This window comes from Nelumbo nucifera, chromosome 5 (assembly GCF_055504915.1).
Source record: "Nelumbo nucifera cultivar China Antique chromosome 5, China Antique-T2T, whole genome shotgun sequence".
NCBI lineage: Eukaryota > Viridiplantae > Streptophyta > Magnoliopsida > Proteales > Nelumbonaceae > Nelumbo > Nelumbo nucifera.
Window position 1 is genome coordinate 35,826,139 of NC_142653.1, and position 19,036 is coordinate 35,845,174.

Consider the following 19,036-nt stretch of genomic DNA (forward strand, 5'->3'; position numbering starts at 1 on the left):
TTGGCACACATCGGTTCAACACACCTCAACTCGGACAACATATTTGTGGATTATGTTGACTTTATGCGGGTTTATTGAATTCCAATGTGACATGGATTTAAATTCAATATTATGTAATAAAAATAAAAAATCAAATTTCAAATCTATGTTTTATAAAAGACGGCATGCGAATATGAGAAAAAGAATCCAACCACACATCCATAACATCTCCCCATAAATTTAATACAAGTATGGATAACATTCTTGGGGTGCAGTTGGATGACATGCTCCCAACATGTTTGTATGATTTCTGCTTTGAGGATATCCGGGTTCATTTCATAAGCCATGCTTTTAACATGTTTGCAGGATTTTTGCATTTCATAAAGCAAATGAATATTGGACCACATCTAACGGTAATAGTAGGATCCGATCACTATGACATGCCACGCATTGATGCATAATAAGCTAATACGCACCACCAAAAAAATCTTTTAAAAACCCATCTAAACAACGAATATTTAGACCTTTTTTTTACCGGCCAGAAGGATTATTTGAGATTATTTACACTAACGTTAATCAATTAATTGGACAAAAAGCGGCAGCAGCAGCAACAATAATAATTACTCTTGAACTTTTAGGCCAATTAGTGATGAAAGGTGTACTCTTACCAAAAAAATAACATGATAGACAATGAAAGCTTTAAAAATTCATATATTTCAAAATAAGCAAATACTAATATGTGAACATTATGATATGAGAATGAAATATGACCACGCATCCCCTAATATTCACATTTCAAAATATATAAAAACTGTATGGAATAACACGAAAGTGGCTGGATTGAATCACTTTAGGAAAATTTATGCTTTATTCCCCTCACAAATTTCCGTTAGCTTTCCAAATTTAGTCTCAAACCCCAACCAATGCTAAATACCCTTTACCAACCTATGCTAAATGCCCCTTATATTGTGATAGATTGGAGTATTGTACACACATCACTGTTCCTAAAAGGGACTTTTTTAGATTCCTCTACCTCATATTTCACCATTTAATCAATTTATCCAGTGAGACGGTACAATAAGTCACTCGAAAAAGCCACTCTGGCCGTTATCAAACGGCCCCCAAGACAAGCCAGATGCATCGATCTGTAATTCTGTAGCTTCCACTAACGGAAAAAAAAGTAGTCTAAATTTTTATATGAAAGCACTCAGATCTGGCTGTGGAGCCTCTGCGTTAATCAGCCCACAAGTCGAGATATAACGAGCAAATAACTGGGCAATTCAGAGAGAGAGAGAGAGAGGGATGCTCAAAATCAATAGATACATTAACATTTCATTAAAACAACATTATTGAATATTATACTTGTGCTAATTTAGCTAGAATGACCATGTCCAAAATCTTAACATCAAGTGTATCATCTACTTTAACGATGCCATCTGTTCCATCAATACCAATCAGCTTCCCGGTGGCACCACGATGCACCCCACTCATAATCTTGATCTTATCTGATTTCCTTGGTACCACTATCTCCATTTCATTCTGAGAAACTGTAATCGTCTCCCCATTGCCGGTTGATCCAAGAGCAACCTTACAAGACCCATCCTGGACAAACGAACGATAGTATGACGCAGTGAATAGATAAACAAACGAAAAACACGGTCCCACAATCAACCCAACCACAAGGGAATGCAAAAAGTACAAATCATTCACTAGGGAACATCTCACACTGCATCATGCATTCATAATAAGTTGTGGTCATACATACCGGAAGCACCTCTCGAACGACCCCGACACCAGATTCCTCCCCGGACTTCCTTACATTTACTAATATATCTGGTATAAACCAAGGCCCTTCACTTTCACCACCTGCCATATTATGAAATGTAAGGCGGGGAATTTCTTATAAACCAAACTAGGATATATAAAAGAAACAATTGAAGTCTCAAAGCTTTGCTTCCGTGTAACGGTGTAAGAGCCAGAAAGGCAGATACAGTAGCAACACATTTTCTACCTACAACCGCTGAAAAATAATTGATGGAATTAAGTTGATACTTTTTCTAGCATGTTTAATTGTTAATTTTGTTGGGTCCTCCAGCTATAACTACAATTTGCATGATAATACCTTACAGATATCATTCCACACACTTTTTCAAATAGGCATGAGGCTAGGCACTCCACAACACCAAGGCAAGAGGCATCAATCAAAGGAAAGAAGAAAAACCACCCAAGAATATACCTTCTTAATAATTAATTAATTAATTAAAAATAAAACAAATAAGAAACCTTCCAAAATACAAAAAAAGGGAAATTCATTTGTGCAATTTCTAATAATAAAACCATCAAGTGTAAAGCAAAACATGGTACAATCGCTTGCAGACATCACTTATCAGTACTATCAATCACATGGCAACTCAAAAAGAAGTAACAAAACGGATACTTGGTAGTAAATTCATGATTTCACGGTACAACTGAAAAATGTCTGGTGTTATGCTTGAAGAATTTAACAGAAATCAAAGCAATTAACAGAATTTTCTCAAAGTAATTGGAGAAAGCATGTATATATCCTTTCAATTTTAGGTAGAACATAAATTATAAATTAAAAGTGTTAATTTTCCATTTATATGACTTGTACCTAAATGATTAGAGCAACAAAGAATTGCAATTATAATCAAACCATAAATCATGTATTTTTCCCAATTTCAAAAATAAGGCTTTAACTTAATAGCTTTTTTCAATAAAATTTGAAGTTTGACCTTGATTGTGACTGTTGAAATGAAGAAGAAAAGGCAAAGCTGCCGTTTTTCACATAAACACAGAAAAATGCAGGAGTTAACAAAGGAATATGGAAGTGATTTCTTTTCAAATAGAGATACTGAGGAAGAGGGAAATCCCCCTTTTTACTGTAAAAACAATGAAAGATGATCTCATGACTCCTGTGTAGATAGTAAGAGAGAAGACAATCAGTCCTTTTTGCAGTCTAAAGTTTTCAACACCGCAAAAGATCAAAATGAGCTGATTGTACTTCTCTTTTTCCGCTTCATCCTCACTTCTCCTTTAACAATCCCTAGCTAACAACCCCCCCCCCCACCATTTTGCAAATGAATATGAGATCTTTTGTTTTGCTATTTTTCATATGATAATATGGAACCCATAGCAGGTAAAATGGTAGCTCACTTTCACTTCACATTATTCATGGGAAAATCTATGATACCAGAAACATATGGAGTTGTACACTCCATGGAGCACAATATAATTTGCATTAGCACAAAATAGGCTTAAGGCTCAGTTTGAAAGGAGTACAAATACAAATATGTAGAGTGCAAAACCTTGTATTTTGTATGTATTTGCACTGTACATAGTTGTATTTGTACTTCTTCCAAACTGAGCCTAAGTTGCAAAACTTCCACATGCCTCCATAAAGGAGGCATATGCATCAAGGAGTCCAACACTTCATTAAGTGTCTCAGTGCATTTTCCTAGTGCCTCAAGTTGAGGTGCGTCTCCAGGCTTATTACACCACGGTCACCACCACCTGTGCTTTTAAAGCACTGGTTGCACCCTGGAAGATTCGGCAAACCAGTTCAGTTTTATACTCTCTACTAGCTTTTCTACTTTTACATTCTTTTTTCTTTTGATAATAAGAGATTAGATTTCATTAGAAAAGAAACACCAAACTGCCCCCCCCCCCAAAAAAAAGGCAGTAGGTCAAGAAGTACAGTCTAGAGAACTGCAACTGCACAGGAAAACAAAAAAAAAAATGGAGCAGCTTTTAGTTACAGCCCAACCCAGAGAAACCCCAAACAAGATAATCATAGGAACCCAGATGAATGAGATATTCAGGGATGAACCTAATGATCTAGCCAACCGTACCAGTGCTCCCCCAACACCTGGACTCCCGAGACAGTAGCCATCAAAGTTCAATTTCTGCTTTTTACATTCTAATTATACTTTTAAGCAATTTGTGAGCAAAATTTTGAAATACCCTACCTAAGTACCATACCAAATTTCAGATCAACTTACACTGAAGAGAAAGCCTCAGCTCTCAAGTCCACTCACACTTTGGATTGGAATGGTCTAGTAAGGAGTTTGAAGACAATCCTTTCTTCTCTTAGGTACTCATCAATTGGCTAGGGTCAAGTCCTTACCAATTGTTGAGTGGACAACAAGGATGCAAACCATGTGGTTTGATGGCAGCAGCCATATTAGTAATCCTCGGTCACGCAGAAATGGGAGAACCTCTGATTAGATAGGAAGCATTATTTAGACTGTTGCCTCTAACATAGAAAAGCTTATAGGCCTCCTTATGGAGCCTCTAAAGCCAAAATACTAAGAATCTCAATCGTAGTAATGGAGGAAGATCTAGCCAATGTCATATTGAAGTATAGAATAGAAGATAGATACCATTGGAGATTAGCATATTATCTCAGTGAAGTTGCGGAAATATTTTCCTTGATTCATGTTCAGTTAAGAAGTACTCCAAGAGAACTCAACTCTATAGTCATTGTCAAGAAATATCAGGCGCAAGGAGGGTATATTTATAAAGAAAAATCTCTATACCTTTGTAAGTTTGTTGAGAGGGTGGGCTGAATAGCCAATACTCTTTTTATAACTTTGACTGTACACCCTATCCTGCACTGTGTTAGAATCAGTAAAGAGACAGTGCAGTCTGTAGGGATGGAAATTGGGCCACAAATGAAAAAGGGCCAAGCAGAGCCAGATTCCACATGCCTCAAACCTGAAGTGCCAGCACAACAAACTGCCCCCCCCCCCAAAGTAGGTATAATCTAGAAAGCTACATCAGGATGATTAGGGTGTCAGAATTTGTTATCTAAAGACTTGATTAATACTTACACTATTTGTCCTTCAAATAAAATAGTTGTTTTTTCTTAAAATTATATGAGTAATTGCATCTCTTCAGGTATCGCCTTTTCCTGGATAATTACTTAGTTGTAAATTGAATCAGATTCCAATCTTTATTTTCAAATGTGAATAAGAAAATCACTTGACAGTTCCAAATTTGATCCTCCCCTTCATTTTTCACCAAACAGAAAAGTACACATTCATTAAATCATTTCTACAGAAAATCAAACAATAAATAATCTAATTTCAATTTTTAACTAGCATTTGAAGTCAGGCCACCACTGTGATATGAATGTTTCTTAAAATTGTCTTCTAAAATAAAGTAGATAGTATACTAAGATTTTTCCATCCATTCACCAAGTCTTGTTTCTCATTTTTATATGTCAGTAAAGCTTCCAGTATGTAATATTAAGTAAATTCAATTAACAAACAAAGTACCTATGCACATCCTGTATTTTTCTTTCTTTAAATCACCCATACGCATACTGTTTCATAATATATGGTTAGCATGATATGGAAATGACCACATGCAGATATTAGGTAGGTACTACTTTAACAACATCAGTTTGCAAATCCATTAAACAATATAGCTTTAAGCTAGGAATGCATTTGTATTTGTTTTAATCTAAATGGTGGTGAAAAGTGATCTACTTTGCTAATAAAAAGAAACTCAAGTAAATGCCACCTATTCCTTCATGTTAGAAGCAACAAATGCAACAGTAAGAATTAGACCTATCGTGGGTGACATGACATCAAGGCCACCACTTCCAGGGGTCATTGGCTGTCCACCAGGAGTACCAGGCAGATACGATGCAGAACTCGGTGTCATAGGCTGCCCACCAGGAGTTGTTGGCAAATAAGGACTCGGAGCACTTGCTGAAACAGAAAACATTAATTAATAAGGTTACAATAGCATTAAAAGAATTTCTTGAATGAAATTTTTGTGCAACTTTCTATTAAACTACCATAGGCTGGGCTGTTTTCCCTTGGAGTTCCAGCTTCACTATAATTTCCAGCAGGGGTGTTTGCCCAACCTGAACCAGGAGTAGGGGCTTCATAAGGCCGGGAAGGAGGACTTCCGGGCTGAACAAAAAGAAGTTCACAGAAATTAATATATGAAAGCCAATATATTAAATGTTCCAAAACAACCAATGCATGCATATTTGGACCAACTGCTGAAGTGAGATTACTGACCTGATACTGTGGACTGGTGCCCCAGGAGGAAGGGTTTGCATCATCCCAATTATCTCTGATTAGAAAATACAGAAGACAATTATTAGTTAAGCACGGATTACCATTATCAAATTTCAAGAAACATCGCTTATGTTAGAAACAAACAACAGTATATTAGGGAAACAAGAAACAAGAGACATATGGAAAACGTAAATACATTAAGTGCCACTAAATAAAATACATTAGCATTGTAAAAAACAAACCATATTTATCATGCAATGGTTTATTTCCGCTTATTCTCATCTCCAATTAAAAGTACAAAAACATTTATATTAATCATGATGGTTAAGTAAAAATGAAATGGAGTAAAAGAATCACAAAGTATAAAGAAAAGGACAGAAGGATATCACAACTTTACACTCCATGATCTAAAACTTAACTATTCTGCATATACATTTCCAGTGCATACCAACACTTTATCTGGAAAAGCCATTCTTGGGAAACCCATGGCAATTAGGTGCAATCATGGTGTTTAAGGATAAAAAGATCAAATAGTTGTCATATTCTCAGGGCCAATTGGTGTTGGGATTCATTGAGGGCAGAAGTCATGGCTGTAGTGGAAGGTGTGAGAGAGCAATAGATTTGAATATGCAGAAACCAATCACAGAAGGGGATTCAAAACTATAGGATGATTTATGAATTATGAAGCAGCTCAATGGAAGTATAGAAATGATTATTTAAGATAATTTTAGATAATTCCTTTGTTTCCCTTTAATAGTATTTACATACAATAGCCAGAAAGCAAAAGTAAACGTTTATGCCATATCTAAGTGCATATGTGAAATAAAGGGCTTCAACATGGAGTCATGGAGATCAACTAGGAACCTATTAATCTCTGGAATCAATTTGAAGTCTACAGGTTACTTCTTTAACCTTAGATACCTTAATTCATTAAGGACTAGATACATATATAACATATTATCTTCAGTCATATCCACTAACATTATTTTTCAATTAAAAAAGAAAGTGTGAACCTTTTATAGTCAGCATACAGACCTTGGTGGACTCATTGGTGCATAGGGGTTCCAAGCACGATCCCTCATAGGAGTCCTCATACCATCATGAATAGGTGTTGCTGGGAAAAAAAAACGTGCAACAGTACAAAGTAATAAATAGATGCCAGACAATATATTACAACAGTTGAAAGAGAACAAGGAAGAAACTAGGGCCCTGCTTGGCACGTCTTTCTGTGTGGGCTGTCAGTTGTTTAGAAGCCCGGCAGCCCAGGCTTTGGTCTTTTCCCGCTTGGTTGGAAAAAGATCTAGCCACCAAAAGATGACACCCCGAAAAGATGTGAAAGCCCATTTTGGGCTATTTTCGGGAAGCTCCAAATGGAGTTTTTCGACTTTTTCTCATTGCATCTTCACGTGGAGAGATGCACAGGTAGATGCCTTAACCAAAGTCTTCAGGCTGCTAAGATTTTAATGCAAAAGCTCAGTCTTCTGGCTGTCAGGTCTGCCAGAAGATCTTTCAAAAAAGACTTGCCAAATGACACCTAAGTAAATAAGAAATACCTCCTGGATCTCTCATAGGAGTCATATATGGATGCATTGGTGTCCGTGAAGGATGCATTGGTGTCTCACTTCCCATACCATATCTAGGTGTGTCACTGGTAAAATGGAAACAGTTAGAAAGTAGAAATATGAAATACCAGTTCCATCTAAACAAAAGCCATAAATAATTACGTACCGGTATGGAGTTGCAACTGCCACATTATCAGAGATCTGATTGCGGTTAACTGCACATATACCAACCATATTCATGGAAAACATGATAACAATATACATCATAATATCATATAACTTGTGATGAAACAGTACTTGCCTGTGACAACCTTCATTTGGGACTCTAATTCAACCCGGACGGATTGACCATTAACGTCTACAACACGCCCACGGTATCCCTTAAAGGGACCAAGGCGAATTTTTATGGTGCTACCAACTAAAGAATCATGTCCTCTTCCACCTCTATGTCTTCCACCAGCTGCACATGGTTTGAAGGCATCAATAACAAAGCTTTTTTGAAATGGATATATAAAATAACAACAGATTTTTATGCCAACAAAAAATCATAAACTAAATAATCCAGAAAACAAATTTAGGTACAAAATAAGCAAGGTCTCAGCAACATACAGTCCATTGGGGGTCCTCTGGGCGGTCTTCTCGGTGACTGGGTGATATGAGGTGAAGCTCTCAGATTAGGAAACCTTGAGGCCAGGGAATCTCCCTACAGAAGTATTCATGTAAAGATTAGCTAAATGAACCTAGAAGGATAAGAAAAAATACACATGAATGAAGGTGAGGGAACTGGAAAATACATAACAAGGGAACCAAAAGATCTTACATTTCTATCACTGTTGGCACGTGATCCACCTACAAGTACACAAGACTGAGCCTTAGCACAAATGTACCCAGCATGCTCGAGGTGATGTCTGTCATAGATGAACAATATTCCTCTATATATGTGTTCAACGGGACCTTGCTTTCCCTAATAATGAAGATACAAAGAGTTATTAATTGGCAATGTAGCAAGTAGATATAATAAGGTAAATATGATTGGAAATAGTGGATCTCACTTTGCATGGGCCCTCAAGAATCTTTACAACATCTTTTACAGAAACTGTATTCTTAGATTGATCTTGGGCATTGACCCTCCTCTCAATCTTGCTTTTTATCTCCCTTAATTTAACAAGCACAACTTCGGGTCTATCAGGAACTCCCTTGAGCACCTGGTCAAGATAAAACATATTGAGTATGCATTGAGATTTAAAAGGATGAATCAACCCAATTATATGACCTAATTTTCCCCCACTAACCTGGAAAGCTTCACTTTCTACACGTATAATTACACCAAAACTCATATTACTGCATCAAATTCAATAAACAAAGAAGGAAACAATGATCAAATAAAACCACATGAAAAGTAATAAGTATAGCATATCAAAAGAAATATCAAAAGCTTACTCAAGCAGCACAAGATCATGTAACTCGTAGTCTCCAATCTTGGTAACACCAGAAGTTACTTCAGAACTTTCCACCACATTGTCTGCAAATACACGAATCTGAAAGCAAGAGAGAGACAGAGGACAAAAATATGACCATTTAAGAAACTAACTTCAAGACTTGGGACTTGCAATCAGAAAGCATGCATTACTTACATCTTCTTTTGTAGTGTCAGACACAATGATGAGCACATGGCCCTCAACCTTAACAACCATACCAGTTGCACCCTCCTGAGCACCAGAAACAACTTTCACATGATCCCCAGGTTTGAAGTACTTACAAAGTTCTTTTTCATTCACCGCTAGAGTTGCCTGAAGAATGTGAACCATCAGAATCTTTATATAATTTTTACTTATAAATAACATTTCTTGTGTGCATCTATGGACATATTATATGGATATCAAATGCAAATAGAAAATTCAACCAGCATTTACCGGTAAGCCCTTCATTTTTGGTCTAATATGGACATTCTCTTCCTCTACTTTCTCAACCCAACCCATCAAATTCTTGAGGTCTCCCTTGACAACAATAACTGCATCTCCTTTCATAAAATGGCCTTTCTTCCTGTTAGCAAATAAGGTAGACAAACTAGCTATATCACCGGCTCCATCTTCTCCAGGCTTCCGGAATTTCTCAAGCTCATCAAAAGTTGGTTGTATGTTTTGAGCACTAATTGATTTCATTGATACTGTTTTATACAAAAAGCCATCTTTGAACATCATGCCACCAATATTCTCAAAGTAATCACCAGTAATTGGATCTCGTCTTCGCTCAACCCGGATATGCATCTCCCTAAACAAAGAATAAGAGACAAATAAGGCCAGAAAGAATTAAAACTCTGTAGTACTGTGTACATAAAAACTAAATGGTATTGCACTGCATTAAGGGACATAAGAAACAAAGTTACCTTGCTTCATCTATGTTCATGAAACGTGGAGGGGGTACAAATGCCTTCTTCTTCACAACTTCCCTACCTTCCTACAGCAGCAAGAAAGCAATACTTCCAGATGACCAAACACATCTTCGAAAATTTGAATTTTTTATAGTAAAAGAGAAATTTTATTAAGGAAAAAGCAAAAGGTGCAACCACAGATGACAAGGCATTACAATCAGAACTAATCTAACTGACCAACTCCACACTTCAAACAGACAACCTTCTCAAAATAAAGCGCACAGAAAAAATAAGGAAAAAAGAAAAACCTAATAGTAGTAATAAACAACAGCCATAACTCCCTTCCCTTATCCACAATCTGACCAAACAAACCTCCCACTTCCAAAAACTGAATCCAATGGAGATGTAAACACTAACAAAACGGGATCTGCTACATGAATCCTGTTTTGCCATTATGTTCTGTTTAGTGATACATCCACTGTTAAATTATGAGACTATGAATAATAAATATAAACAATAATTCAGGATCAAGTTCAAAATAAAATTAAAGTTAACAAATTGAGATGATAATCAAACAAAAACCAAACTAGTAATTGATTTTTTTTTGATAAATAAATGAACTTTTAATTTGGAAAAATTAGCACATACAAGTAGCCCTTGGAGAGGCGCAAGCTGCAATCTCTCCACTAAAGAAGAAAACAAAAGTAATAAGTTACAATTGTGCCCAATACAAAACTTCCCTAGCTGCCCCTCACTTGGCTAGACAGTCCGCCATAGCATTTGCTGATCTCCCCACCCATTGTTTTCTTAGGTCCATGTTTCTTGTCAGCACCTCAAACTAGCAATTGATTATAATATGCAGAGAAAGTATACCTTTTATTTGCAAGGAAAAACAAGCCTGTTATTTCAAACTCATCTTCTAGCCCACGATTGGGTAGGGAACTGATCACCTTCTTGTCCCAAAAACTGGATCAAGCACTAATTTATCTAGATCAAAGATAACACTAGGTTTCTCCTTGGGAGAAAGCACTCATGTAACTTGTTTTTTTTATATCAGCAATAACAGATAATTTATTAATTTTAAAGAGAGGAATTAGTACATAATGACAAAAAGACAGCCAACCCAAACAAGAAACAATTACAAAGAATCCCAAAACAGTTGCTGTCTTGTGATCCCTTGTTTAGCAAGACTTTCAGTCATCCCATTGGCAGTTCTTTTAACCCACTTGATTTCTGCATTTTCCACTTCCCTAAAGGCTTGCCTGAAAGTTCCAAGGAACATGACTGCTACATCTTGCTCAACAAAATAACTATTTTAGAATCCCCTTCCACCATCATCAGTTGAAACCCCAGTTGTTTTGCTAATCTAAGTCCTTGCAGCAATGCACAAAATTATGCTTTCAGAGAGTTTCCAACCCCATTAGGTCCTGAATATAAGGCCATAACCCTACCTTCTGAATTTATGAAGATACCTCCTATTCCTGCCAAACCCGGATTGCCTAGCCCAAAGAAATTCCATCAAAATTCAGTATAAGCCCAGTACCTTCTAACGGCTTCCAATTCATTATAATTCTGTCATTTTCTCCAGATGACAAATCCACCTATGGCCAGACTCTTAAACATTTTATCACTAAGAAGCCCTGAAAGCTTTCCACCAGTTTTACCCAATGTGCCACCTTGATCATTATACTGTCAATTATCTCTTCCAATGATCCAATTTTTTCATTGAAGATTCTCCCATTTCTCTTTTCACAGATGACCCAAATTACTGCTGCCTTTACTGGCCTTCAAATTATTCTCCCTCTTATCGGATGGAGTTGAGTCTCTTGACCCCTTCAGTTCAGACTCTAGTTTGGTGAATTTGTCTCAGGAGAATAAGAAAAATGGGGATTGGGATGCAAATACGAGGAAATTTGTCAATAGCACCTTCGTTGAAGTGGAGAAGGAAGGATGTTTGACTTCGAGAAAATTGTTGAGAAAAATACTGAGGTGAGCAAAAGTCTTGGTCTGTTCTTGGGTGCTGAGTCATTTGCTAGAAAAGCCATCAAGGAGTTCGAAAGGAGGGAAGAGAGTTTGAAAAAAAATGAGTGTAGTAGGGGAAGGAGGAGACACATGGAATGAGGATGTTGATGGGCAGGAGGAAATGTCCGGAGGGGGGGTGGATCATGAAGTCTTTTCCTGTCTTCTCAGATGGGTTTCAAGATTGGCAGAGGTGATAAGCTGAGATTATGGAAGGAATCATGGATACATGGTGCTTGCATAGCTGAGGTTTTCCCCCTTCTCCTTCGGTGTGCTGCTAACCCAGATGTTTCAGTTGCTGACTAATATGATTTGGCTGAGAATTTAGTGTCCTGGAGCCCTCAATTTAGATAAAATCTTTTTGACTGGAAATTGGATGAGATGTTGGAGCTGTTACAGCTCTTAGGCAAGTTATTCCTAAAAGTCTTGAGGATGAATGGAAATGGAAGTGGAGTGGAGATGGCTATTATTCAGTTAAATCCTTGGCATCTAAGCTTAGCAAGGCCAACATTACCGGTTTCCCTAGCAAACAGGTCTGGAACCCAACCAGTCCTCCTAAGTCAAATTTTCTGGCCTGAGTTTTGGTGCTGAATAAGTGCCTTTTGAAAACCAATCTGTATAGGAGAGGGATGCAGCTCCTGGGATCTGAAGTTTGGTCTTTATGGGCTCCTGCCAGAGACAGTTGATCACCTAAGCATTCGTTGCTCTATCTCTTCTAAGGTTTGGGAGCATTTTCTCAAAGCTGCTGGAGTTTGCTTGGTCATGCCAGGTTCTGTCAAAGAGTTATTATATTGCTAGAAGCTGCCTGGTCTGAAGAAGAAAGGAAAGCTGGTTTGGAAAACCATTCCTGCGGCTGTTCTAGTGATCTTGTCTGAAATATATAATCGAATCTTCTGCAACAAAGTGAAAAGTACAGATGATCAAATCCAGCTTGCTGTGAGCAAACTGATCTCTTGGTTATCTGTAATCACTGAGTTTAAGCATCAAAATGTGTTCCAGTTACTTTACTCTCAATCTGTTGGAATTTGTAAGCTGGGTTTTTTCCCAGTTAAGTCTGCCGGGAAGTTGTTGTAATCTACTTTACTCATTCATCAATAAATTATTTACCTTCCCTTTACAAAAAAAATATATTAAATAGTATTAGTTTAGGAAACCAAACTTATTCTAAACTAAATGTTTTAAAAAAAACCTATTGGCTTAAATTAAAATACATAAACAGAACATATAAAATATATTCAAAGTGAGAATGTAAAAATAAAATAAAACATGACATACAAAACATTATCAAACATGACATGTGAAACTTTCAAGAAATGTGCCTTAGACTTGGGAGGGGACCAAGGGATGGACCGTGTGCCTAGGTGCACCTTTTATGCTAATATGGTTATAACCCCTATTTATGCTATTATGGTTCATTCATTTTTTATATGATAAATTTTTCAAAAGATAAGGAATTATAATTACAATTACAATGTACAGGTTAAGAATTTAAGATTCTAACATGGTTTGTTTGGTTGGGGGGGTCCAAGGGCCTAGGCCAGGCACATGCCTTGAAATGTGCCTCGCCTGTGCGCCTAAGTGTGTCTTTTAACTCACCGAGGAAGGAAACCTATCAAAAAGGAGAATCAAATCAGAATTCTATGAATCACTTCTTTGACTAGTACACTTATTGACTAATATTTCTATTTCATGTGCCTCGACTGTGTGCCTAGGAACGCCTTTTAAATCACTGAGGAAGGAAACCTATCAAAAAGGGGGAATCAAATCAAAATTCTAAGCATCACTTTTTTGCCTAGTACAATTGGTTGTTACCATGGTTTAAAACATACACATATTTCCTAATATTTCAATTATTTCTGTAGGTACAGAAAATATTATTGGAAAATAAATATTCCCCAATGAAAACTATTGGCACTATGAGTAAAAGAGATAGTATTGTAACATAAGTTGGTAACAATATTATAGATATGTGGAGTAGCAGTAATTGTTATATTATTGCCTGCCTAAAGAGCATTATTACAACATTGAGCTAGCTCAAAATTCTTTACAAACATTAAGGGTGTCACTGATAAAAGCTGAAGATGCTTAACTGAAAAGCTTACCACTTTGCCTTTTAGTGATTAGTGAATAAGATCTTAAGAAGGTTGTGGGCTCCAAAATGGCCAAAACTGAAGTTGGGTAGACCACTATATCTTCGAAAATTTTATTATTTAATTATTTTAACAACTAAAAGACAAAACAATAAGTTAAATTTTAGTCTTTGTTTGTGTAATAGATTATTTGTTTGATCTATTAGAATCATTTGCACTTTCTATGAGTTCAACTTTTCCTTCAACTCATTCTATCATGTAGGTTTCACTCTTAAAATTTACAGGAGTACAGGACAACTTTGCTACATATAATTTATCAATTAACCCTACTTTCTTAGCATTTTTTGATGGTTTGAAACAAGATAATAATTTGAAAGGGTATACCTATGATTCTTTTATCATTTCATAAAATATCATTGTATCTTCTCACATATTTCACAATGTTTCCACAATGTGTATGATTATTACAATATTTCCATACAACATTTCCAGCATTTTCAGAGTATTCCCACGAACGCCAAGTGGGAATAATTTAAACGGGTTTCGATGAATGATATTTCCACTGGCACCAACATTTAAACCTTGGTTACAGCAAACAGAGAAAGCCATTCATTGTTTCTCTTCCTAGAAAGCATAGTTTTCAAGGCACCAAGGCGAGGCTAGGCAACAGGGGGGCGCCTTGTCGTCTAGTTGCCTAGAAGTAAAAACATGTATCCTAGGGTAGTTCCCTAGGTTCCATAATCATATTTCCTTAATAAATATCCATAATTTTCATAAGAAAAGTATAAACTTCATGTTGAAGTACAGAAAATCAACATTCATGAGAACAAAAAGAAGAAAGAAAAGAAAATTCAAAAAATATAGGGACTGAACCCCTATTTCTGCTAGAGGAAAAGAAGAAAAGAAAAAGTGGAAGAAGAAGAAGAAGAAGAAGAAATTAGTATATAAACACACAAAATTAGCAAAGAAAAAAAAGAAAATGTGTTGATTGGACAACATTTTAAGTTCTTCCTTATTTATTGATTCAGGTTTTGAAGCCTTTGAGGGTTCGATACAGCATTCAGCAATGTTTGTACTGGTTAAACCCTAACAAATAAGAAAATAATAAAAAGAAATTAGTATATAAAGACACAAAATGAATAGTTTAGTTTAAAAACGTCTATTACTCTATTTTATAATAATGACCTCCAAAATTTAAGAATATAAAACTTTTTTATAACACGCTATAGAAAAATGTTTGGTAATTAGGCGAGGCGAGCCTCCAAGGGCGCCTTGTCACCTAGGCATCACCTTGACAACTATGCTAAAAGTTGCCGTATTTGTTCAAAACTTCTAAGCTAATGGATTATAGTGCTAAAAGCACCCAAGTCATGTCTTTTACCAAAACCAAGACAAAAAGAAAGCAATATAAGAGGAACAAAAATGAGGAATTCAAAAAACTTTGATTAATGAGAACAAGCTTAAAATGGAATATACCAATTTATTAGCAATGGCCTGTAAATCTATTCTTGGGACTAGCTTCACTGTAACCCTCTGCCGAACATTATCCACATCTACAACCTATGCAGAAGAAGTAATTTAAGTTAGGAAATTAGAAAGAAAAAGTTGCATGTAAGTCCAACTGTATGATAAAATGTGTCAAAGTTGAAATACAATACCTTTGCAAGATCTCCTTTATAAGTCCCGATCTTCATCCGGACCCATGTATCTCTAGAAAGATCAATTGCTTTGCTTTCGACTGAAAGAACATCAGTCATTTCCTTAATTGGAACAAGCATTACTTTTGCAGAATATATATTACGCATACCCTTGCAAGCCTGAAGCAGAGAAATAAATAAGTAGCTGAGAAACAAGTTCTTGAATCTTGAACAATCATTTCCGAATTCAGACATGCATGTAGTGGTTATTCTATACCTCTCGGACATGGGCTTCTTTGTCTGCTTCAATATATATGTAGTTCTTTAGATGATCAAGTGCAATTGCTGACCTAATCTGCAACTCAGATCCTTTATCAATGAACTTCTGCATTAAGCAAACAGCAACCTCCCGCTCACGACCAATCTGATATAAACAAGAAAATGTTATTAGAAGAAGTATTTCTCATAAAAATACAGCATCAAGAACACATTATGGGAAACCAACATACCGCGCATTTAACCATCCACAATTTGGGATCCTTAACTGATGGCAAAAGAGCTTGTTGTTCAACATCTGTCGTCTCTTCATCATATTCTGTGTGGCTTGATCTTGCATATCGTTCCTGAATTCTTCTTTCAAGAGCTTCAAAATCCTCTTGGTCATCTTCTCGTGGTAGTAAAGGGCGCCGACGCATCCTTCTTCCCTCCTCTTCATCTTGTAACTCCGCACCAGTTTCAACTATAAAGTCTGCATGTCAAGTTCATAATCCATCAGCAACGCATGAAAAATGCAGGTTAGGGGCCAACCTGCAAGTGAGATAATTATAACCAATAGTGATAGCAACCAATTATAATCAATGGTGATAGCCACCATTCAAACCAAAATTAAAAATGAAAAGAAACAAATCAAACAAAATTTTATATGCCATGGTATTTGCAATAAGCACAAACCAATCCTCAAGAACCAATCACCATAGCTCAAGTTCTGAATGTATAGAAGAAAAGATGGGAAAAGGAAATATGGTGGACAAAGAAAAGCTACAAGAATCCCATTCTTACATTATGAGGAAGAAGTTAAGTTATTTGTGAAGTACCTAGCGCAAGGAATAAAAATTTTAAATTGGTAAACACTGCCGACTTCAAATTAAGACACACAATGCAGTTTCTTTTAACTTCCCATCAAACCAATAACCTAAAATAAAAACCAAAGCACCAAGAAAAGATGACTGGAAAATAAAATTTTCATCACAACATTTTAAAAACTCAATTTAAACTCGAAAACTTCCATAGTCAAGTTTACTATTTATTTCACTGATATACAAGTTAGAACTTAGATGCCCACTACTGTAATAGAATCAACTAACTAAGAAATTGAGTAACTATGTAGTATCAGATCCCAAAGAAAGTTAACCACTTTCTACCTTATCAGTATAAACTCTATTTGAAGTATTCTATATGAAGTTCTGAGCCAATGGGACACCAAAAGAATTGACTACTAAGCCATGTGAAGTAGGAAACTATCAAGTTTTAAAAGAAATGAATTTATTAAATTACTCTAAAAGGGGAGCTCATCCAAATGAAGGAAGATAATTTGGTTTTTCTTTTCTTTTTTTCAATAAAACGTTAGATATACTTTTTGATCAAAAAATATTAGATATACTCATTAGGAAAACCACCCTTTATGTAAATAAAACACTTTCTAATCCTGGATCTAACAAGAGATCTGGCTAGTCCGAGGCTTTGAGATTCTATAAGCATGCAGTTAAGAATTGCCAAGAGAATTCCCTTTTTTGTGTCACGCTGAACCAGAAATGCAAGTTCGCTCTCTAAAATTTAGCAAGAATAAAATCGGATTCTCTCAAATGAAATTAATGGAAAGATGAAGGATCCTCTAACACAAATAAAATGCAAGTGTGTAAATGTGGATAGACTCAACTAACGTGAATATCTTGGGGGAAAAAAGAAATTAACAGAGTTTCAAGCCTAGTTGAATTCAGTTACACATCTAAAGTGCACCAAGTCCTAACCTTCTTAGCCCTAAAACCAACGAATTCACGAAAAAATGATAGTATAACCTTCAGTTTTGTCAAATTGATAAATGCAATAGAAAGCACAACAAAAGAAAAAGTAAAATAACAAATTCAATTTACAAATCGAACCCAAGTCAAATCAGAAAAGCTTATAAACGGTGCAACAAATTCATCATACCATCTTCACCTTCTTTAACAAATTCAGTTGCAAACAGAACTCAAGTCGAACCAGAAAAGTTTATAAACGATGCAATAAATTCAACATACCATCTTCGCCTTCTTCCTCATCCTCTTCCTCGTCACTATCGACTGCAGCTTCAAGCTCGAAGAACTCAGAGCCAGTCCGTCTCCTTTGCTTGTGGCTACGATGACCACCATCGAAGTCATCCTCTTCGTCATCCTCATCCTCCTCTTCGTCGTCTTCCTCGGCTACATCGTCAATAAACTCGGATCTTCGGCGCTTTTTGCTAGAACCACCACGACCTCCTCCATCGTCGTAATCTTCCTCATCTTCTAGTTCTTCTTCGTCTTCCTGCTCGTCCTCTGGGTCTAGTTCATCGTCATCATCACGCCTGCGAGGCATGGTTGCAGAGAGCTCTTCTAGAACTTCTAACCTCTAGGCCTAATCTCAAGCTTGGTTCCGCTGTGTCGGCTCCGCTATGTTTATCCGCAGTTTCGCCAAAACCAACCGGAAAAGAACAAATTCGAAAAGGAAGCTCAGCGAGGAGATTAGGGTGTTTAGGGTTTTCTCAATTGAGAAACCCAAGAAATTTATAGACTACGAGAGATGCACAAAGAACAGAGCTTTTCAATAACCAAGAAAACTAATCTGAAAATTTTCTGCAGATTCGAACACTTGAACCCTAATTTGGATCAGTTTCATCTCCCGTCAAAAGGAGAAGGAAGAAGATGGAGAGAGAAAGGGTAGGTGTTTAAACGTAGGGCTGAAGAGGATCGGTCTTTCCAGAGGGCCGAGTTTAGCCCAAGCTTAACCCGTCAGCTAAAATTAGCCCAAGCCCAAATACTATTAATGGGCTGAATTATAAGGATTATCTCAGCCAACAATTAACTGTTAAAGCTCATAAACAAACCTACTCTTGAGTCTTGACAGAAGGTGATGTTATAAGTTCTAGTTCTACTAAGGAGTTAGATCTGCTCACAACAAAAGTTGTACCAACATGACTCACCATGATCTTTGTCCGCAAATCTTATCATGAGACTGAGACCCACCATGTCTGTTATGTGTAGATACAGATGAGTTCAGATCTTCTACCAACCAAACCTTTTCTTTTTTT

General features: G+C 36.5%; 1 protein-coding gene across 1 annotated transcript; it reads right to left on the minus strand.

Moving 5' to 3' along the window:
* Positions 1–1,282: 1,282 nt before the first annotated feature.
* Positions 1,283–18,697, minus strand: GTA2 (global transcription factor group A2). The gene is made up of 22 exons (XM_010247536.3): positions 18,009–18,697; positions 16,221–16,459; positions 15,989–16,135; positions 15,733–15,891; positions 15,551–15,634; positions 9,981–10,051; positions 9,508–9,865; positions 9,229–9,384; positions 9,035–9,132; positions 8,887–8,935; positions 8,647–8,799; positions 8,415–8,558; positions 8,204–8,297; positions 7,896–8,054; positions 7,761–7,809; positions 7,586–7,680; positions 7,068–7,146; positions 6,033–6,087; positions 5,804–5,921; positions 5,571–5,714; positions 1,745–1,845; positions 1,283–1,581 (listed from the first exon to the last, which is right to left on the minus strand). The coding sequence occupies exons 1-22, from the start codon at positions 18,322–18,324 to the stop codon at positions 1,336–1,338; spliced, it is 3,114 nt and encodes a 1,037-aa protein (XP_010245838.1). The 5' UTR covers positions 18,325–18,697; the 3' UTR covers positions 1,283–1,335.
* Positions 18,698–19,036: the final 339 nt, after the last annotated feature.